Source organism: Oncorhynchus tshawytscha, linkage group LG10 (genome assembly GCF_018296145.1).
Source record: "Oncorhynchus tshawytscha isolate Ot180627B linkage group LG10, Otsh_v2.0, whole genome shotgun sequence".
Classification (NCBI taxonomy): domain Eukaryota; kingdom Metazoa; phylum Chordata; class Actinopteri; order Salmoniformes; family Salmonidae; genus Oncorhynchus; species Oncorhynchus tshawytscha.
The window spans coordinates 7,867,825-7,891,383 of NC_056438.1; the positions used below are offsets into that span (position 1 = coordinate 7,867,825).

The 23,559-nt window shown below is 51.2% G+C and overlaps 2 protein-coding genes across 2 annotated transcripts in view; both read left to right on the forward strand.

Annotated features, from left to right (window-relative positions):
* Window positions 1–23,559, forward strand: part of LOC112259691 (gastrula zinc finger protein XlCGF57.1) — a 1,127,091-nt gene that overhangs the window by 535,814 nt on the left and 567,718 nt on the right. The window lies entirely within an intron of this gene.
* Window positions 17,840–23,559, forward strand: part of prox3 (prospero homeobox 3) — a 9,352-nt gene continuing 3,632 nt past the window's right edge. Inside the window, 4 exon segments of the mRNA XM_042329465.1 lie at window positions 17,840–18,134; window positions 21,886–22,785; window positions 22,788–23,067; window positions 23,070–23,559. The exon segment at window positions 23,070–23,559 is cut by the window's right edge and continues 110 nt beyond it. Of these exon segments, the coding sequence (XP_042185399.1) occupies window positions 21,917–22,785; window positions 22,788–23,067; window positions 23,070–23,559 (1,639 nt within the window). The 5' untranslated portion in view covers window positions 17,840–18,134; window positions 21,886–21,916.

The window sequence follows — 23,559 nt, forward strand, 5'->3', positions numbered from 1 at the left end:
CCCCACACACACACACACACCCTCTCCCTCTGCCCCCCCCACACACACACACACACCCTCTCCCTCTGCCCCCACACACACACACACACCCTCTCCCTCTGCCCCACACACACACACACACCCTCTCCCTCACACACCCCCACACACACACACCCACACCCTCTCCCTCTGCCCCACACACACACACACACACACCTCTCCCTCTGCCAGACACACCCCACACACACACACACACCCTCTCCCTCTGCCCCACACACACACACACACACACACACACACCCTCTCCCTCTGACCCCCCCACACACACACACACACACCCTCTCCCTCACACAGACCCCACACACACACACACCCTCTCCCTCTGCCCCACACACACACACACCCTCTCTCTCTGCCACACACACACACCCTCTCCCTCTACCCCACACACACACACCCCTCCCTCTGCCACTGCCCCACACACACACACACACCCTCTCCCTCTGCCCCACACACACACACACCCTCTCCCTCTGCCACACACCCTCTCCCTCTGCCCCACACACACACACCCTCTCCCTCTGCCCCCCACACACACACACACACCCTCTCCCTCTGCCCCACACACACACACACCCTCTCTCTCTGCCCCCCACACACACACACACCCTCTCCCTCTGCCCCCCCCCACACACACCCTCTCCTCTGCCACACACACACACCCTCTCCCTCTGCCCCTCTCCCTCTGCCCCCACACACACACACCTCTCCCTCTCCCTCTGCCCCACACACACACACACCCTCTCCCTCTGCCCCACACACACCCTTTCCCTCTGCCCCACACACACCTTCTCCCTCTGACACACACACACACCCTCTCCCTCTGCCCCCCCACACACACACACACCCTCTCCCTCTGCCCCCACACACACACACACACCCTCTCCCTCTGCCCCCCCCACACACACACCCTCTCCCTCTGCCCCACACACACCCTCACCCTCTGCCCCACACACACACACACACACACACACACACCCTCTCTCTCTGCCACACACACACCCTCTCCCTCTGCCCCACACACACACACCCTCTCCCTCTGCCCCACACACACACACCCTCTCCCTCTGCCCCCCACACACACACACACACACCCTCTCTCTCTGCCCCACACACCACACACACCCTCTCTCTCTGCCCCCACACACACACGCCACCACACACCCTCTCTCTATGCCACACACACACACCCTCTCTCTCTGCCCCACACACCACATACACCCTCTCCCTCTGCCCCCCACACACACACACACACACCCTCTCCCTCTGCCCCACACACACACACACACACACACACACCCTCTCCCTCTGCCCCACACACACACACACACCCTCTCTCTCTGCCCCACACACCACACACACACCCTCTCCCTCTGCCCCCACACACACACACCTCTCCCTCTGCCCCACACACACCCTCTCCCTCTGCCCCCCACACACACACACCCTCTCTCTCTCCCCACACACACACACCCTCTCCCTCTGCCCCACACACACACACCCTCTCTCTCTGCCCCACACACACACACACCCTCTCTCTCTGCCCACACACACCCTCTCCCTCTGCCCCACACACACCCTCTCTCTCTGCCCCCACACACACCCTCTCTCTGCCCCACACACACCCTCTCCCTCCACACCCCCACACACACACACCCTCTCCCTCTGCCCCACACACACACACACACACTCTCTCTCTGCCCCACACACACACACACACACCCTCTCTCTCCACCCCCACACACACCCTCTCTCTGCCCCCACACACCCTCTCCCTCTGCCCCACACACACACACACACCCTCTCTCTCTGCCCCACACACACACACACCCTCTCTCTCTGCCCCACACACACACCCTCTCTCTCTGCCCCACACACGCATACACACACCCTCTCTCTCACTCACACACACGCATACACGCACCCTTTCTCACACTCACACACATACACACACCCTCTCACTTACACACACACACTCTCTATCTGCCACACACACACACACGTACACACACACACACACACACCCACTTACACACACTCTCTCTCTCAATTCAATTACATTTAAATTCAAAGGGCTTTATTGGCATGGGAAACATGTTAACATCGCCAAAGCAAGTGAAGTAGATAATAAACAAAAATAGCGATATGCAAATAGTTAATATATAAATATGGGTCGTATTTACAATGGTGTTTGTTCTTCACTGGTTGACCTTTTCTCGTGGCAACAGGTCACAAATCTTGCTGCTGTGATGGAACACTGTGGAATTTCACCCAGTAGATATGGGAGTTTATCAAAATTGGATTTGTTTTCGAATTCTTTGTGGATCTGTGTAATCTGAGGGAAATATGTCTCTCTAATATGGTCATACATTGGGCAGGAGGTTAGGAAGTGCAGCTCAGTTTCCACCTCATTTTGTGGGCAGTGGGCACATAGCCTGTCTTCTCTTGAGAGCCATGTCTGCCTATTCCTTTCTCAATAGCAAGGCTATGCTCACTGAGTCTGTACATAGTCAAAGCTTTCCTTAAGTTTGGGTCAGTCACAGTGGTCAGGTATTCTGCCACTATATACTCTCTGTTTAGGGCCAAATAGCATTCTAGTTTGCTCTGTTTTTTTGTTAATTCTTTCCAATGTGTTTGTTGTCTCATGATTTGGTTGGGTCTAATCTCTCTCTCATACATCACACACACACACACACACACACACACACACACACACACACACACACACACACACACACACACACACACACACACACACACACACACACACACACTCCTCTCTCACACACACACACTCCTCTCTCTCACACACACACATACCCTCTGTTTTTGTTCTCTCCACTTCCTCTTTCTACTCTCTCTCTCTCTAGTGCTGTTTATCTCTCTCTTTCTCTTTCCCCCTGAATCCCTCTATCCCTCTCTGTCACCTTGCCCAAGGCTGTTTGAGTGCACTCTACCTTCCCTCTCTCTATCCCTCCCTCCCTCCCTCCCTCCCTCCCTCCCTCCCTCCCTCCCTCCCTCCCTCCCTCCAATTCCTCTCTCTCTATCCCTCCCTCCCTCCCTTCAATTCCTCTCTCTCTATCCCTCCCTCCCTCCCTCCCTTCAATTCCTCTCTCTCTATCCCTCCCTCCCTCCCTCCAATTCCTCTCTCTCTATCCCTCCCTCCCTCCTCCCTCCCTTCAATTCCTCTCTTTCTCTATTTCTCTCAATGTGAATCAATGGACAAACACTTTATTCTGTCGATTGTCTCATATCTATCCCCCTCTCTACCCACCCCCTCTCTACCCCCCCCTCTCTATCCCCCCCTCTCTATCGACCCTCCCTCTGTTTGCACCCTCTTTCTTTCTCTCCTTTCCTTTATTTCCTGTTCTCTTTTCCTCACTTCCTGTTCTGTTCTTTCTCTCTCCATGTTCATTCTCTCTCTCTCTCATTTCTCTTCCTCCCATCCTGTTTTCTCTCTCTCTCCCTTTCACACATTTTATCTACACCCTCCAGCTTTTTCTCTCTCTCCATCTCTCTCAAATCCCTCCATCTCCCTCTCGCTCACTCCCCATCCATCCCTTCATCCTCTATCTCTCTTTCTCTCTCTCTCCCTCCATTTTTCTCTCCCTCACCATCCCTCCATCTTTCTCTCTCTCTCCATCCCTCCCTCCATCTTTCTCTCTCTCTCCATCTCTCTCAAATCTCTCCATCTCCCTCTTGCTCTCTCCCCATCCATCCCTTCATCCTCTATCCCTCCATTTTTCTCTCCCTCTCCATCCCTCCATCTTTCTCTCTCTCTCCCTCCCTCCATCTCTCTCTCTCTCTCTCTCTCTCTCTCTCTCTCTCTCTCTCTCTCTCTCTCTCCCTCCATCTTTCTCTCTCTCTCTCTCTCTCTCTCTCTCTCCCTCCTCTCTCTCTCTCTCTCTCTCTCTCTCTCTCTCTCTCTCTCCATCCCTCCATCTTTCTCTCTCTCTCTCTCTCTCTCTCTCTCTCTCTCTATCTATCCCTCCATCTTTCTCTCCCTCTCCATCACTCCATCGCTTTCTCTCTCTCTGGAAAGAGGAGACAGAGGGCTGTGAGACAGAGATTTAATCCTTGATACATTTAAAGTGGGATGTATATGAAGGATGTGGGGTACCATTAGACGAACAGCAGAGGGGCTAGGAGAGATGGGGAAAGGGCCGATAGAACATGGGGGGGGGGAGTTTGCGGGGCTCCACTCGGAGGGGCAGATCCCGAGTGGACAGCCATACCCTCTGCCCGAGACGCTAACAAGGAGCCGGGGTCCAGTGGCGGTCCGCCTGTCGTCGATACCTGGAGGAAGAGCCGACAGGGCAACGTCTAGGCATGTTGACCTCTTGCTCAGGGAAGAGCGGGGGCTGAAACCCATCGAACACTCAAAAGGCGAGAGGTCAGTGGCTGAGCTCTGAGTTGCTCTGGGTTGCTGGCTCCAGGCGGTGGGGTTGGCTCCAGGTGGTGGAGTTGGCTCCTAGGCGGTGGGATTGGCTCCAGGCTGGTGGGGTTGGCTCCTGGTGGTGGGGTTGGCTCCAGGCGGTGGGGTTGGCTCCAGGCGGTGTGGTTTGGTTCAGGCGGTGGGGTTGGGTTCAGGCGGTGGGGTTGGCTCCAGGCGGTGGGGTTGGATCCAGGCGGTGGGGTTGGCTCCAGGCTGGTGGGGTTGGCTCCAGGCGGTGGGGTTTGGTTCAGGTGGTGGGGTTGGCTCCAGGTGATGAGATTGGCTCCTGGCGGTGGGGTTGGCTCCAGGTGGTGGAGTTGGCTCCAGGCGGTGGGGTTGGCTCCAGGCGGTGGGGTTGGCTCCTAGGTGGTGGGGTTGGCTCCTAGGTGGTGGGGTTGGCTCCTGGTGGTGGGGTTGGCAGAGACGAGGAAACAAAGAGTAGTATCCAGGTCCTGATTAGCTTGCTCCGACTGGCGGTTAGACTGGGGGTGAAACCCAGAGGACAGGACTGAGGACCACGGTCTGAGACCATGTCCACCGGAAGTCCATGGATCCGAAAGACGTGTTGCACCATGAGCTGGGCCGTCTCCTTGGCAGACGGTAGCTTGGGGAGGGGAATGAAATAGGTGGCTTTGGAAAACCTGTCCACCACTGTGAGGATAGTGGTGTTGCCATTAGACGGAGGGAGACCGCTGACGAAGTCCAGGGATATATGTGACCAGATACAGTGAGGGACAGGAAGAGGTTGAAGGAGGCCTGCTGGAGCCGAGAAGTCTTATTCTGAGCCCAGACAATGCAGGCGGTGGAAAACTTGGAGACGTCAGGGACCATGGTGGGCCACTATAAGCGTTGTCGCACAAAGGCCAGGGTCCGACGGGGGCCAGGGTAGCAGGCAAGCCTGCAGGAATGAGCCCGTTCCAGGACCGGGGAGCGGGCCGTGTCTGGGACAAACATCCGTAACCCCGGTTCTCTATTCCTCAGATGAGTGTAGCCGCCAGACACAAGGTAGGTCTTGGGGTCCGAGGGTGTATCAGCGGGGCTATAGCGGCGTGAAAGCGCATCCGGCTTAAAATTCTTGGACCCCGGTAGGAGATGGTAAAGTTGAACCGGGTGAACAGCAGGGCCCATCGAGCTTGCCTGGAGTTGAGATGCTTGGCGGTGTGGAGATATTCCAGGTTCTTGTAATCCGTCCACACAATGAATGAATGTTCCACCCCCTCTAACCAGTGCTTCCACTCCTCCAATGCCATCTTCAACGCAAGTAGTTCTCGATTCCCCACATCATAATTCCTCTCCGTGGCGTTAAGACAATGCGAGTAGAAGGGGAAGGGATGCAGCTTAAGGTCCAGGGAGGAACGCTGGAACAGGAAGGCCCCCACTCCGACATCCGAAGCGTCTACCTCCACCATGAACTGACGGGTCCAGATGGATTAATATGGGAACTGTGGTGAAGCGGACCTTGGGAGAAGTGAATGCTGAAAGGGGGGAAGCCAGGGTGCTGTAAACCCGGATAAAACAGCGATAAAAATGGGCGGAGAACGTTGTTAACCAGGGCCTGGACACAGCAGGAGTGTTAACCAGGTATTTGTAGTGTCCGCTAACAGTGTTGGAGGATGTCGTCACTCGTCCCCTTCATATATCCGCACCAGATGGTAGGTGTTCTGCAAGTGCAACTTAGAGAAAATGGTGATGAATGATGGCCCCCTGGAGCGTCTCGAAAGCCGAAGGGATGAGTGGTAGAGAGTAGCGGTTCTTAACCGTGATGTCATTGAGGCCCCGGTAGTCGATGCATGGGCACAGGGTTTTGTCCCTGTTCTCCACAAAGAAGAACCCTGCGCCGGCGGGGGAGGCAGAAGGACGGATACATCCTGCAGCCAGGGAGTCGTCGATGTACGTCTCCGTAGGTCTCCGGACCCCGACAGTGAATAGAGCCGTCCCCGGGGTGGTGTAGCCCAGGAGAAGGTCAATCCCACAGCCATAGGGTCGATGCGGAGGAAGAGAAGTGGCCCAGGCCTTTATGAAAACCTCCATGAGATCCTGGAACTCCGTGGTAATGGCGGAGAGGCCCGAGACTTCTTACAAGCCCACAGGAAGACATCCTGGGGGAGGTTGCGCTGACTTCAGGCAATGGGCAGAACGGGCTCCAGACCACAATAGCGCCAGCAGTCCAGTTGATAAGGGGATTGTGTTGCTGGAGCCAAGAAATCCCCAATACCATGGGAACCTGAGGAGACTTAATGAGCATGAACTACATAGGCTCACTGTGGTTCCCTGACACTCGCAGGTTAATAGGAGTAGCATTGTGGGTGACTCTGCCTATAGAGAACCCATGCATTGCTCTAACGTCCATGGGAATGGAGAGGGGCTGAGTGGGGAGTGGGGATGCCCAGCTTAGACACCAGGGTGGCGTCCATGAAACTCTCGTCAGCCCTAGAGTCAATGAGAACCCGGAGAGATTTCGACTGGTCACCCCACAGCAGGATGGGGAGGAGGAAAAGTCTTCATACCACCTACTGATGAGCCTGGTCTTTTAATGGACAGGTAGACACGTAATGACCGGTAGTCCCGCAATACAGACAACTCTTGGTGTTAAGTCTGTGTAAACGTTGGGCTGGAGACAGCTTTGCTGAGCTGCATCGGCTCCAGAATAGGCGAGTCAGCAGACCTCGGAGACTCTCGGGGGAACTCGGGTAATCTCGGATTCTCTCGAGAACATAGACACCGGAGACTTCCGGGATTCCTCGGAGTCGAGGTGGGATCTAACTTCCCGTAGCCGCCTATCGATCCGGATGGTCAAGGCGATGAGCGAGTCGAGATCCGTAGGCAGCTCCCAGGCTGCAAGCTCGTCTTTAACCTCCTCTGATAATCCACGTCGAACAGGGCTTCAGGATCTCAGCTGCCAAAGTGCAAAAATCCACCGCGTAGTACTACTATACTATACTACTATATATATATATACTACTAGTACGCCATACTACAGGAGTCCGGACATAGTTGGAGCAGCTTACGAACTGCCTTTCTCCTGGACAACGGAGAATCAACTTTACGTACCCCCGCCACAAATTCCTCCAGACTGAGGCAAACGGTAGTTTGTTGCTTCGACACTGCCGTAGCCCGGGTAAGAGCCCTCCCAGACATCAGCATTATCAAGTACGCTATCCTTGAGCGATCCCAGGGAAATGAAGAGGGCTGCAGCTCAAAGATGAGAGAACACTGGGAGCGAAACATCTGGCAGGATCCTGGACCTCCATCATAATAACGCTCCAGAGGAGGTAAGCGGGGTTCTCGGGAATCCGGGATTGATTGGGGAGAGGCGCCACTGGAAGGTAACTGACAGTCTGGGAGGTTACTGTAGTAACCTCAATCCGCAGAATTGCTCCAGCAATGTATAGAAGGCACGGTCATGGCGTTCCGCCAAGGTCTGGAATCCTTCCCTCATCTCTCTCCATCTTTCTTTCTTTCTCTCTCTCCATCCCTCATCTCTCTCTCCCTCCATCTCTCCATCCCTCCATCTCTCCATCTCTCTCTCTCGGTCTCTCTCTGGGATAATGTATTTTTTATTCCTGGCACTGCTGAGTACTGGAGTGCTATTGAAGTGTGTTAGATCATCATCACACACACACACACACACACACACACACACACACACAGACTGAGTGTTAGATCATCAGCCATTGGATGAGCTGCTTGATATTGGGCCAAGTGGTTGACATGTTAGAGACCTCAGAAAGAGGTAGCAACACACACAGAGAGACACTACATGACTAAAAGTATGTGGACACCTGCTGAGTACACTACATGACCAAAAGTATGTGGACACCAGCTGAGTACACTACATGACCAAAAGTATATGGACACCAGCTGAGTACACTACGTGACCAAAAGTATGTGGACACCTGCTCGTCCAACATCTTATTCCACAATCATGAACATTAATATGGAGTTGGTCCCCCCCTTTGCTGCTATAACAGCCTCCACTCTTCTGGGAAGGCTTTCCACTAGATGTTGGAACATTGCTGTGGGGACTTGCTTCCATTCAGCCACAAGAGCATTAGTGAAGTTGGGCACTGATGTTGGGCGATTAGGCCTGGCTCGCAGTCGGCGTTCCAATTCATCCCAAAGGTGTTCGATGGGGTTGAGGTCAGAGGTCTGTGCAAGCCAGTCAAGTTCTTCCATATCGATCTCGACAAACCATTTCTGTATGGACCTCGCTTTGTGCATGGGGGCATTGTCATGCTGAAACAGGAAAGGGCCTTCCCCAAACTGTTGCCACAAAGTTGGAAGCACAGAATCGTCTAGAATGTCATTGTATGCTGTAGCATTAGCATTAAGATTTCTCTTCACTGGACCTAAGGGGTCAAACTTTACAGTTGGCACTATGCATTGGGGCAGGTAGCATTCTCTTGGCATCTGCCAAACCCAGATTTGGCCATCAGACTGCCAGATGGTGAAGTGTGATTCATCACATCAGAAATACTGGACATTTTGAACTCTTATTATGGTGGTGATATGACAAAGTTACAATCATGGTTTTGAATTGGACTCGCATTTTTCTGATCTCGGCCTTCACTCGGTCTCAAACCAGCCTCCTGGTCTTTGGTCTTGACTCGGTCCCCTTGACTCGGTCCCCTTGTCTCGGTCCCCTTGTTCCCCTCCCGGTCTTGGTCTTGTCTCGGTCCCCTTGTCCCCCTCCTGGTCTTGGTCTTGTCTCGGTCCCCTTGACTCGGTCCCCTTGACTCGGTCCCCTTGTCCCCCTCCCGGTCTGGGTCCCCTTGTTCCCCTCCTGGTCTTGGTCTTGTCTCGGTCCCCTTGACTCGGTCCCCTTGACTCGGTCCCCTTGTCCCCCTCCCGGTCTTGGTCCCCTTGTTCCCCTCCTGGTCTTGGTCTTGACTCGGCCCCCTTGACTCGGTACCCTTGTCTCGGTCCCCTTGACTCGGTCCCCTTGTCTCGGTGTCCTTGACTCGGTCCCCTTGTCTCGGTCCCCTTGTCTCGGTCCCCTTGTCCCCCTCCCGGTAGCGTTAAGATGTCCCTTCATTGAATTTAAGGGGCCTAAACCATGAAAAACAGCCCGACCATTATTCTTCCCCCACCCAACTTTACTGTTGGCACTTTGCATTGGGGCAGGTAGCGTTCTCCTGGCATCCTCCAAACCCAGATTTGTCAGTTGGACTGCCAGATGGTGAAGCGTGATTCATCACTCCAGAGAACGTGATTCCACTGCTCCAGAGTCCGATGGCGGAGAGCTTTATACCACTCTAACCAAAGCTTGGCATTACACATGGTGATCTTAGACTTGTGTGCGGCTGCTTGGCCATGGAAACCCATTTCATGAAGCCCCCGACAAACTTTTATTGTGTTGAAAGTTGCTTCCAGGGGCAGTTTGGAAATCGGTAGTGAGTGTTGCAACAATTCTTACGTACTTCAGCACTTGCCGGTTCCGTTCTGTGAGCTTGCGTGGCCTACCACTTCACAGTCTCATTCTGTGAGCTTGTGTGGCCTACCACTTCACAGTCTCATTCTGTGAGCTTGTGTGGCCTACCACTTCACAGTCTCATTATGTGAGCTTGGGTGGCCTACCACTTCACAGTCTCATTCTGTGAGCTTGTGTGGCCTACCACTTCACAGTCTCATTCTGTGAGCTTGTGTGGCCTACCACTTCACAGTCTCATTCTGTGAGCTTGTGTGGCCTACCACTTCACAGTCTCATTCTGTGAGCTTGTGTGGCCTACCACTTCACAGTCTCATTCTGTGAGCTTGCGTGGCCTACCACTTCACAGTCTCATTCTGTGAGCTTGCGTGGCCTACCACTTCACAGTCTCATTCTGTGAGCTTGCGTGGCCTACCACTTCACAGTCTCATTCTGTGAGCTTGTGTGGCCTACCACTTCACAGTCTCATTCTGTGAGCTTGTGTGGCCTACCACTTCACAGTCTCATTCTGTGAGCTTGTGTGGCCTACCACTTCACAGTCTCATTCTGTGAGCTTGCGTGGCCTACCACTTCACAGTCTCATTCTGTGAGCTTGTGTGGCCTACCACTTCACAGTCTCATTCTGTGAGCTTGCGTGGCCTACCACTTCACAGTCTCATTCTGTGAGCTTGCGTGGCCTACCACTTCACAGTCTCATTCTGTGAGCTTGTGTGGCCTACCACTTCACAGTCTCATTCTGTGAGCTTGTGTGGCCTACCACTTCACAGTCTCATTCTGTGAGCTTGTGTGGCCTACCACTTCACAGTCTCATTCTGTGAGCTTGTGTGGCCTACCACTTCACAGTCTCATTCTGTGAGCTTGTGTGGCCTACCACTTCACAGTCTCATTCTGTGAGCTTGTGTGGCCTACCACTTCACAGTCTCATTCTGTGAGCTTGCGTGGCCTACCACTTCACAGTCTCATTCTGTGAGCTTGTGTGGCCTACCACTTCACAGTCTCATTCTGTGAGCTTGTGTGGCCTACCACTTCACAGTCTCATTCTGTGAGCTTGTGTGGCCTACCACTTCACAGTCTCATTCTGTGAGCTTGCGTGGCCTACCACTTCACAGTCTCATTCTGTGAGCTTGCGTGGCCTACCACTTCACAGTCTCATTCTGTGAGCTTGTGTGGCCTACCACTTCACAGTCTCATTCTGTGAGCTTGTGTGGCCTACCACTTCACAGTCTCATTCTGTGAGCTTGTGTGGCCTACCACTCGGCGGTCTCATTCTGTGAGCTTGCGTGGCCTACCACTTCACAGTCTCATTCTGTGAGCTTGTGTGGCCTACCACTTCACAGTCTCATTCTGTGAGCTTGTGTGGCCTACCACTCGGTGGTCTCGTTCTGTGAGCTTGCGTGGCCTACCACTTCACAGTCTCATTCTGTGAGCTTGTGTGGCCTACCACTTCACAGTCTCATTCTGTGAGCTTGTGTGGCCTACCACTTCACAGTCTCATTCTGTGAGCTTGTGTGGCCTACCACTTCACAGTCTCATTCTGTGAGCTTGTGTGGCCTACCACTTCACAGTCTCATTCTGTGAGCTTGTGTGGCCTACCACTTCACAGTCTCATTCTGTGAGCTTGTGTGGCCTACCACTTCACAGTCTCATTCTGTGAGCTTGTGTGGCCTACCACTCGGCGGTCTCGTTCTGTGAGCTTGTGTGGCCTACCACTTAACGGCAGAGCCGTTGTTCAGAATAACAATAACAGCACTCACAGTTGACCAGGGAAGCTCTAGCAGGGCAGATATTTAAAGAACTAACAAGTCACTGAGCTCTTCAGTAAAGCCGTTTTACTGCCAATGTTTGTCTATGGAGATTGCATGGCAGTGTGCTCGATTTTTTACACCGGTCAGCAACGGGTGTGGCTGTAATAGCCGGAACCACTAATTTGAAGGGGAGACGGCATACTTTTGTGTGTATATATAAATATACAGTGGGGAGAACAAGTATTTGATACACTGCCGATTTTGCAGGTTTTCCTACTTCCAAAGTATGTAGAGGTCTGTAATTTTTATCATAGGTACACTTCAACTTTGAGAGACGGAATCAAAAATCCAGAAAATCACATTGTATGATTTTTAAGTAATTAATTAGTATTTTATTGCAGACATAAGCACAGCTCTCTGGTCTCGGCCATTGTGGAGAGGTTGGAGTCTGTTTGATTGAGTGTGTGGACAGGTGTCTTTTATACAGGTAACGAGTTCAAACAGGTGCAGTTAATACAGGTAATGAGTGGAGAACAGGAGGGCTTCTTAAAGAAAAACTAACAGGTCTGTGAGAGCCGGAATTCTTACTGTTGGTAGGTGATCAAATACTTATGTCATGCAATAAAATGCTAATTAATTACTTAAAAATCATACAATGTGATTTTCCTGGATTTTTGTTTTAGATTCCGTCTCTCACAGTTGAAGTGTACCTATGACAAAAATGACAGATGTAACGGCCGTTGTTGGTGGAAGAAGGTGAGGACCAAGATGCAGCGTCGTATGTGTCCATATTTATTAAATGAACACGGAAATAACAAAAACAACAAAGAGAACAACAGGAAACAGTTCTGGCTGGTGCAGACACACAACAGGAAACAGTTCTGGCTGGTGCAGACACACAACAGGAAACAGTTCTGGCTGGTGCAGACACACAACAGGAAACAGTTCTGGCTGGTGCAGACACACAACAGGAAACAGTTCTGGCTGGTGCAGACACACAACAGAAACAGTTCTGGCTGGTGCAGACACACAACAGGAAACAGTTCTGGCTGGTGCAGACACACAACAGGAAACAGTTCTGGCTGGTGCAGACACACAACAGGAAACAGTTCTGGCTGGTGCAGACACACAACAGGAAACAGTTCTGGCTGGTGCAGACACACAACAGAAACAGTTCTGGCTGGTGCAGACACACAACAGGAAACAGTTCTGGCTGGTGCAGACACACAACAGAAAACAGTTCTGGCTGGTGCAGACACACAACAGGAAACAGTTCTGGCTGGTGCAGACACACAACAGGAAACAGTTCTGGCTGGTGCAGACACACACAGGAAACAGTTCTGGCTGGTGCAGACAGGAAACAGTTCTGGCTGGTGCAGACACACAACAGGAAACAGTTCTGGCTGGTTGCAGACACACAACAGGAAACAGTTCTGGCTGGTGCAGACACACAACAGGAAACAGTTCTGGCTGGTGCAGACACACAACAGGAAACAGTTCTGGCTGGTGCAGACACACAACAGAAACAGTTCTGGCTGGTGCAGACACACAACAGGAAACAGTTCTGGCTGGTGCAGACACACAACAGGAAACAGTTCTGGCTGGTGCAGACACACAACAGAAAACAGTTCTGGCTGGTGCAGACACACAACAGAAAACAGTTCTGGCTGGTGCAGACACACAACAGAAACAGTTCTGGCTGGTGCAGACACACAACAGAAAACAGTTCTGGCTGGTGCAGACACACAACAGAAAACAGTTCTGGCTGGTGCAGACACACAACAGGAAACAGTTCTGGCTGGTGCAGACACACAACAGGAAACAGTTCTGGCTGGTGCAGACACACAACAGGAAACAGTTCTGGCTTGCAGACACACAGGAAACACTGGTGCAGACACACAACAGAAAACAGTTCTGGCTGGTGCAGACACACAACAGAAAACAGTTCTGGCTGGTGCAGACACACAGTTCTGGCTGGTGCAGACACAAACAGTTCTGGCTGGTGCAGACACACAACAGAAAACAGTTCTGGCTGGTGCAGACACACAACAGGAAACAGTTCTGGCTGGTGCAGACACACAACAGAAAACAGTTCTGGCTGGTGCAGACACACAACAGGAAACAGTTCTGGCTGGTGCAGACACACAACAGAAAACAGTTCTGGCTGGTGCAGAAAACAGTTCTGGCTGGTGCAGACACACAACAGAAAACAGTTCTGGCTGGTGCAGACACACAACAGGAAACAGTTCTGGCTGGTGCAGACACACAACAGAAACAGTTCTGGCTGGTGCAGACACAACACAGTTCTGGCTGGTGCAGGAAACAGTTCTGGCTGGTGCAGACACACAACAGGAAACAGTTCTGGCTGGTGCAGACACACAACAGAAAACAGTTCTGGCTGGTGCAGACACACAACAGAAAACAGTTCAACAGAAAACAGGCTGGTGCAGACACACAACAGAAAACAGTTCTGGCTGGTGCAGACACACAACAGAAAACAGTTCTGGCTGGTGCAGACACACAACAGGAAACAGTTCTGGCTGGTGCAGACACACAACAGGAAACAGTTCTGGCTGGTGCAGACACACAACAGAAAACAGTTCTGGCTGGTGCAGACACACAACAGGAAACAGTTCTGGCTGGTGCAGACACACAACAGGAAACAGTTCTGGCTGGTGCAGACACAACAGAAACAGTTCTGGCTGGTGCAGACACACAACAGAAACAGTTCTGGCTGGTGCAGACACACAACAGGAAACAGTTCTGGCTGGTGCAGACACACAACAGGAAACAGTTCTGGCTGGTGCAGACACACAACAGGAAACAGTTCTTCTGCAGACACACAACAGAAAACAGTTCTGGCTGGTGCAGACACACAACAGGAAACAGTTCTGGCTGGTGCAGACACACAACAGAAACAGTTCTGGCTGGTGCAGACACACAACAGGAAACAGTTCTGGCTGGTGCAGACACACAACAGGAAACAGTTCTGGCTGGTGCAGACACACAACAGGAAACAGTTCTGGCTGGTGCAGACACACAACAGGAAACAGTTCTGGCTGGTGCAGACACACAACAGAAAACAGTTCTGGCTGGTGCAGACACACAACAGAAACAGTTCTGGCTGGTGCAGACACACAACAGAAACAGTTCTGGCTGTGCAGACACACAACAGAAAACAGTTCTGGCTGGTGCAGACACACAACAGAAAACAGTTCTGGCTGGTGCAGACACACAACAGAAACAGTTCTGGCTGGTGCAGACACACAACAGGAAACAGTTCTGGCTGGTGCAGACACACAACAGGAAACAGTTCTGGCTGGTGCAGACACACAACAGGAAACAGTTCTGGCTGGTGCAGACACACAACAGGAAACAGTTCTGGCTGGTGCAGACACACAACAGAAAACAGTTCTGGCTGGTGCAGACACACAACAGGAAACAGTTCTGCAGACACACAACAGAAAACAGGCTGGTGCAGACACACAACAGGAAACAGTTCTGGCTGGTGCAGACACACAACAGAAACAGTTCTGGCTGGTGAAACAGTTCTGGCTGGTGCAGCAGAAACAGTTCTGGCTGGTGCAGACACACAACAGGAAACAGTTCTGGCTGGTGCAGACACACAACAGAAAACAGTTCTGGCTGGTGCAGACACACAACAGGAAACAGTTCTGGCTGGTGCAGACACACAACAGAAAACAGTTCTGGCTGGTGCAGACACACAACAGAAAACAGTTCTGGCTGGTGCAGACACACAACAGAAAACAGTTCTGGCTGGTGCAGACACACAACAGGAAACAGGCTGGTGCAGACACACAACAGGAAACAGTTCTGGCTGGTGCAGACACACAACAGAAACAGTTCTGGCTGGTGCAGACACACAACAGAAAACAGTTCTGGCTGGTGCAGACACACAACAGGAAACAGTTCTGGCTGGTGCAGACACACAACAGGAAACAGTTCTGGCTGGTGCAGACACACAACAGAAAACAGTTCTGGCTGGTGCAGACACACAACAGAAAACAGTTCTGGCTGGTGCAGACACACAACAGACACACAACAGAAAACAGTTCTGGCTGGTGCAGACACACAACAGAAAACAGTTCTGGCTGGTGCAGACACACAACAGAAAACAGTTCTGGCTGGTGCAGACACACAACAGAAAACAGTTCTGGCTGGTGCAGACACACAACAGAAAACAGTTCTGGCTGGTGCAGACACACAACAGGAAACAGTTCTGGCTGGTGCAGACACACAACAGGAAACAGAAAATAATCACCCACCAAACACAATAGAAAACAGGCTCCCTAAATATGGTTCTCAATCAGGGACAACAATTGACAGCTGCCTCTGATTGAGAACCATACCAGGCCAAACACAGAAATGGAAAAACTAACATAGACAACCCACCCAACTCACGCCCTGACCATACTAAAACAAAGACATAACAAAATAACTAAGGTCAGAACGTGACAACAGACCTCTACATGCTTTGTAAGTAGGAAAACCTGCAAAATCGGCAGTGTATCAAATACTTGAATTTACCACAGGTGGACTCCAATCAAGTTGTAGAAACATCTCAAGGATGATCAATGGAAACAGGAAGCACCTGAGATGAATTTTGTAAATAACGTTTTTCTGTTTTTATTTTTAATACATTTTTATTTTTAATAAAATTCTAAAAACCTGTTTTCGCTGGCCATATGTGGTATTGTATGTAGATTGCTGAGATTGCTGCTAAATATATTTCATCCATTTTAGAATAAAGTTGTAATGTAACAAAATGTGGAAAAAGTCAAGCTGGTCTGAATACTTTCCGAATGCATTGTATATATACACACACACAGATACACACACACACACACACAAACACACACACACACACACACACACACACAGACACACACCATCCTCTTCTCTGTGCCAAAATATAATTTTACGAAGTTATCTATGTGGGTTTATGGTCAGTTAAACCCTATGCTCTGGTCAGTAGTGTTTTCTGATAATTCACTGTGTATGAACAGTATGAATTATACATAGATACCATTTTTGATGCAAAGCCTAAATGACTCTGTCCACACACACACACACACAGAAAAACTCTCTCTCTCTATTGTAATTTCTCTGCATATGCTGTTATCACGATAAACGTTCCCTCTCTATCTCTCTCCATCCCTCTCTCTCTCGCTTTTGTTACCGCCATCGTTACCATAACAACCACGACCTTTTGATTTTAGTGCTTCTCTGGGGGGTTAATACTGAAGAGGAGAGAGGGGTTAGAGGGGGTTCTTGGGGTATGCGGAGGGATATAAACAGAGGGATGGAGAGAGAGAGAATGGCTATTAAGTGGTGGGGGAATGGAGAGATAGAGGTGGGTGCGTGTGGCTGCATCACATCGTGATGAGTAGTCTTCTGTTTCCATTGGTTGACTATCGTTGGATTTTACCTGGATACTCGTTTAAGCCTTTTATACCATCTTCCAAACATAGCTGCCATCTAATTCTACAGTAGATGAACAGGTGAGATAATGTTGCCTATAAACTGGTCGTCCATGTTCGTCATGTTTGCTGTCAAGGCCCCTGCCATGTGAATAAATAAATAAATAAATGTGTTTAACCTGGAGATCATTTATTTTCTCCAGAAGTTAATATTTGACTCCTTCAATCCAGGCTACCAGTTTCGGTTGACAGTGGGTATTCGTCCCAAATGGCACACTATTCCCTATATAGTGCACTACTTTTGACAAGGGCCTAAGGTTAGTGTGCAGCAGACAATCTGTCAGGTGAGTTTATGACCAACGGTTTATAACTGTCGTTGTAGAGATCCAATGAGAGACCTGGTCAATGAGTGAACTCTGCTCTGTGATAGGACAGGAGACAGGAATCTGCCCCAGAGTATGATGTTTAGTTGCCCACCTAACTAGCTATAGATGTAGGATGAACTACTCTTGGTAATATCCCCAATCCTACGATAGAACAGCTTCCCAGAGTGCGCTTCAGTTTTTGGCATGTCGTTAGTTCATCCTATAGACCTTTCACTCACCTATAGGATGGGCTGTTACATAGTGGATAGAAGCGAAGAAGTGAGGGAGAGAGAAAGGGATGGGGGGGGTCATGCCAACAGTAGATAGGGGATGGGGGGGGTCATGCCAACAGTAGATAGGGGAGGGAGGGGGGTCACACCTCTCAACGCCTACCCGGACACCGCGATAGGACAGCGCGCGAGGATGGCACAGAGAGATATGTTCGGAAGCGAGAGAGAGAGAGGTTGAGGGGTATAGGCAAAGAAGAGCAGCAATAACAGGAAACACCGCGCGCAGGGCTTTCCTACGGAGTCGATGCTCGCGCTGACCAGAGCAGACCGATAAAACGGGAAGAGGAACGTCTCACAACTCTAAACAGAACCAACCGGTTCTAACAGTCTCGCGGAGAGAGAGAACAAGGGAGAGAACAGTCTGTTTCCGTGCAGGGAGTTATCCAGTCGAGTGAGTTGTCAAAAGTAAATGATATGTTTGGTTTGTCACACTGTCCATATGTCCGTTGCTGTGACTGCACTACCAATGTGTGTGAGTGTGTGTGTGTCCGTCCGTCCATGTTTATGTAGCCTAACCTATTATCAACTGCGACATACGTGCATAGACAATTAATGGGTGCCCGCAGCCCGTCGGTCCACACTGTGCAAAAACGGTTCGGATTAACGTTATTTCCACGTTAGTTCAACTCAAAATATCTATGTGATTAAGTTAAATCTACGTGGAAAACGGATTTTGGGATTTGTAAAAAGTCATCAACATTAGGGCATTTCGTATTTTTTTTCCACCAAACTTTTAACTGAAATCCAATGGCATGATGACATTTGTTGATTTCACGTTGAATTCACGTTAGTTTACAACTCAACAAATGTAAATCAAAGTAAACGTTGAACTGATGTCTGTGCCCAGTCGGCCATGCGTCAGTCAGGACAGAGCGGAACCGGACTTCTATTCTCTCACTGCGGACAGATGTTTCAAGCGCGGAAGCCTCAAAGACAGCGAGACCTTTTAATCTAACAACAACGGTTAGGCCTACTTTTATAGTCCTTTATAACAAACAGAATTGGAAAAAAAATATGTCTGTCTATCTCGCTCTCTCATTAGGCTACATCTCTCCAAATTATTTGGGTCGTTGTCAGTTTAGTCTGTCATTTGGTCTTTTTTCGGGTAATATTCTGAATTCCAGATCCCGTTTTTCATAGATGGATAATCTAAAGGTTATAGATTCGAATTGATCTAGATAATTCCAAGCGTTAAGCGCATTGCATAGACTGCCTGCCGGGATAGCTGGCCACCACCATCTGCGCTGTATTAGCAGAGATGGAATTTGAATAATTGATATTTATCTATTTTTAGGTTGTTGGATTATATAGTTCATGTTGCAACGGAATTATAATAACCCCCGACATTGGTGACCATGGTGACGGATGTGACCTATTCTCTGTAGGGTTAAAAAAAAAAGAAGCCACATTTAGTTGAATTAATTCATGGATTATAGCTAGACACAGATCCTATTTAAAATGACACTTTTTGTTGTTGTCTGTCTGTCCCTCTGTCCAGTATGTTAGCCTATATATGAAGTACTGTGAAGTACCTCTGTGTGTGTGAAGTGTCGCTGTGTGTGTGTGTGTGTGTGCGCGTGTGTGTGTGTGTGTGTGTGTGTGTGTGTGTGTGTGTGTGTGTGTGTGTGTGTGTGTGTGTGTGTGTGTGTGTGTGTGTGTGTGTGAAGTATCCCTGTTATCACTGTCAAGTAGGACTACTGCTTTCACACTGCTACCTGTTTCTCTCTCTGTGTGTGGGGGGTGAGCAGGAGAGAGGGTAGGAGAGAGAGGGTACACAATCTGAATAAACAGAGTTTACAGCTGTCTATGACCTGATAACATAACAGTGAGGAAAGGGGGAGGAAGAGAGGGGAAAGGGGAGGAAGAGAGGGGAAAGGGGAGGAAGAGAGGGGAAAGGGGGAGGAAGAGAGGGAAAGGGGAGGGAAAGAGGAGAGGGGAAAGGGGAGGAAGAGGGAAAGGGGAGGAAGAGAGGGGAAAGGGGAGGAAGAGAGGGGAGGAAGGGGGGGGGAGGAAGAGAGGGAAAGGGGGAGGAAGAGAGGGAAAGGGGGAGGAAGAGAGGGAAAGGGGAGGAAGAGAGGGAAAGGGGGAGGAAGAGAGGGAAAGGGGAGGAAGAGAGGGAAAGGGGGAGGAAGAGAGGGGAAAGGGGGAGGAAGAGAGGGAAAGGGAGGAGGAAGAGAGGGGAAAGGGGGAGGAAAGGGGGAGAGAGGGAAAGGGGGAGGAAGAGAGGGGAAAGGGGAGGAAGAGAGGGAAAGGGGAGGAAGAGAGGGAAAGGGGAGGAAGAGAGGGAAAGGGGGAGGAAGAGAGGGAAAGGGGGAGGAAGAGAGGGGAAAGGGGAGGAAGAGAGGGAAAGGGGAGGAAGAGAGGGAAAGGGGAGGAAGAGAGGGGAAAGGGGAGGAAGAGAGGGAAAGGGGGGAAGAAGAGAGGGAGGGAAAGGGGGAGGAAGAGAGGGGAAAGGGGGAGGAAGAGAGGGAAAGGGGAGGAAGAGAGGGAAAGGAAGAGGGGAGGAGGAAGAGAGGGAAAGGGGAGGAAGAGAGGGAAAGGGAGGAAGGAGGAAGAGAGGGAAAGGGGGAGGAAGAGAGGGGAAAGGGGGAGGAAGAGAGGGAAAGGGGAGGAAGAGAGGGAAAGGGGGGGGAGGGAAAGGGGGAAGAGAGGGAAAGGGGAGGAAGAGAGGGAAAGGGGGAGGAAGAGAGGGAAAGGGGAGGAAGAGAGGGAAAGGGGGAGGAAGAGAGGGAAAGGGAGGAAAGAGAGGGGAAAGGGGAGGAAGAGAGGGGAAAGGGGAGGAAGAGAGGGGAAAGGGGGAGGAAGAGAGGGGAAGGGGGAGGAAGAGAGGGGAAAGGGGAGGAAGAGAGGGGAAAGGGGGAGGAAAGAGGGGAAAAGGGGAGGAAGAGAGGGGGGAAAAAGGGAGGAAGAGAGGGAAAAGAGGAAGAGGGAAAGGGGAGGAAGAGAGGGAAAGGGGGAGGAAGAGAGGGAAAGGGGGAGGAAGAGAGGGGAAAGGGGGAGGAAGAGAGGGGAAAGGGGGAGGAAGAGAGGGAAAGGGGAGGAAGAGAGGGGAAAGGGGAGGAAGAGATCTGGGAAATTCCACTAAAGTCAGGGAATGGGTTTAGTGAGTAGAGTTTATGGGGAGGAAGTATTTCAGTTTATGGGAAGTGAGTACTATGGGTTTAGTGAGTACTATGGGAGGAAGAGAGTACTATGGGTTTAGTGAGTACTATGGGTTTAGTGAGTACTATGGGCTTAGTGAGTACTATGGGGAAAGTGAGTACTATGGGTTTAGTGAGTACTATGGGTTTAGTGAGTACTATGGGCTTAGTGAGTACTATGGGCTTAGTGAGTTATGGGCTTAGTGAGTACTATGGGTTTAGTGAGTACTATGGGCTTAGTGAGTACTATGGGTTTAGTGAGTACTATGGGCTTAGTGGTACTATGGGCTTAGTGGGTACTATGGGTTTAGTGAGTACTATGGGTTTAGTGAGTACTATGGGTTTAGTGAGTACTATGGGCTTAGTGAGTACTATGGGCTTAGTGAGTACTATGGGCTTAGTGAGTACTATGGGCTTAGTGGGTACTATGGGCTTAGTGGGTACTATGGGTTTAGTGAGTACTATGGGTTTAGTGAGTACTATGGGTTTAGTGAGTACTATGGGTTTAGTGAGTACTATGGGCTTAGTGAGTACTATGGGTTTAGTGAGTACTTCTCTGGCACGTTCAGTTTGTCACACCTGAATGTTCCATTTGAGCAACGTTCACATTTGTGAAAAAAGGCGTCAAATATATGTTGATCTCTAACCAGTTTAATCTCTCTCGCTTTTCTCTCTTTCTGTCTCTCTCTCTGTCATCTCTTTCTCTCTCTTCTCTATTTCTCGCTGTTCTCTCTTTCATCTCTTTTCTCTCTTCTCTCTCTCTGTCTCTCTCTCTATCTCTCTCTCTCTCACTCTCTCCTCTCTCTCTCTCTCTCTCTCTCTCTGTCTCTCTCTCTCTCTCTCTCTCCTCTCTCTCTCTCTCTCTCTGTCTCTCTCTCTCTCTCTCTCTCTCTCTCTCTCTCTCTCTCTCTCTCTCTCTCTCTCTCTCTCTTCTCTCTCTCTCTATCTCTCTCTCTCTCACTCTCTCTCTCTCTATCTCTCTCTCTCACTCTCTCTCTCTAGAAAGTCATTGAGGAGGAGAAAAGAAAGAGCTATGGATTCCCCCTCGGATTTGTTTGGTCATCAGTCCTCCTTGATCTCTCCTTTCGACCCCTATCCCAACCCCTCCGACCACCCCACACCCTCAGGAGGGGGGCACGGTGCACCCAACCCCTCCTCACGACCCCCCTACCCCCTCATCCACCACCTGCTGCAGCCTGGTGGAGTCCCCATGAGGGTCGGGGGGCAATTACACCCACAAAGATATAACAGGGAAGAGGAGGAAGAAGGAGCGATGGAGAGAGAAGAGGAGGAGGAGGAGGGGATGGGTGGAGGATTGGTGGGGGTAGGGGGGAAGAGGCTCAGTGGCGCCGCCCTAGTGGCGGACTGGAGTTATGACATGCTGAGAGTGAAGAGATTAAGACTGGAGAGTCTAGTTAAAGGAGATGGAGAGATAGGCTTAGAGGAGGAGGAGGAGAGAGGGAGGAGGAGTGCAGAGAGGGGGAACAGGGAGAGAGGGAGGGAGGAGAGGAGAAAGGAGAGAGAGGAGCTGAAGGAACAGTTGGAAGAGGCGAGAGGAAGACTGAAGACCTTGCAGGAGAAAGTCTGGAAAGCATTCGGAGAGAGACCCGCTCAGGAGGAGAGGAGGAAGAGGGGCGGAAGAGAGGAGGATGGTGATGGAGGGATGGACGAAGAGGAGGAGGAGGAGGAGGAGACAGCAGAAGGGGTCACTGAAGAGGAAGAAGGGGGAGAAATCGACGATCTTCCTCTTTCCTTCATCCCTCCTTCTCCCCCTTTCTACAGCGTCGCTAAACGAGAGCGAAAAGCGAGGGATCAGGAGAAACCAACGGGGGGAGATAAGAGGAACGTGAACGGAGGAGGGGGGTGTTTTTGGAGGGGGTTCTGGAGAGGGCGGCAGTGTGGATGGGGTGTGGGGTGGTGAGGGGGGAGTGGGAGGGTTTTGGGGGAGGCGGAGGGAGTCAGAAGTTTGCCCAAGCTTTAAAACAGGAACTAGGGAGCGCTGTAGCTCGAGTCATCGATAGGGTCCTCCGTCTATACACTCAAAACCAACCTCTCCCTCCCTCTGTCCATCCCTCCATCTTGTCGTCCGGAGAGAGAGGGAACGAGGGAGGAGACAGTGGAGGAGTGTGGGCAACCCTTAGAGAGAGGGAGGAGAGGAGGGGGCGAGTTGGTGCGACACATGACCAGCAACCCCGCCCAAACGGAGACCCCCCACGCCTTCCGAGAACAATCGGAAGCGCTGCCGTTGGTTACGCGTCGTCCCGACAACCGCCGAGCCACACTTCTGCCCTCCAACAACCGTACTCACAACCCTCTCCTCCCTTCTCACCCCCTCCCCCTCTCCGTCAACCTCACCCCCACCCCGCCTTCCTCCCCCTGTCTCTCGTCATAAGGACTCCTCCCCCTTCCTCCCCCCCTCCTCCTGCCCGCTCCCCCTCCCCCTCCTCCACTACACCATGCAACAGCTCTTCACTCGTTCTCTCTCTCACCTTCCTCCTCTCCACAAGGGGAACGTTATGAACTCTGATGCCTACATGGAGGGGAACCCTTTCCCCCCCCAGCACACCCCCTCCTCCTCTCATCCCTCCTTCCCTCCTCTCTCCCTCGCTCTGATGGGCGGGTTGGATCGGCTGGATGGAGGGATGCAGCATCTTCATGACAGAGAGAGGGATGGAG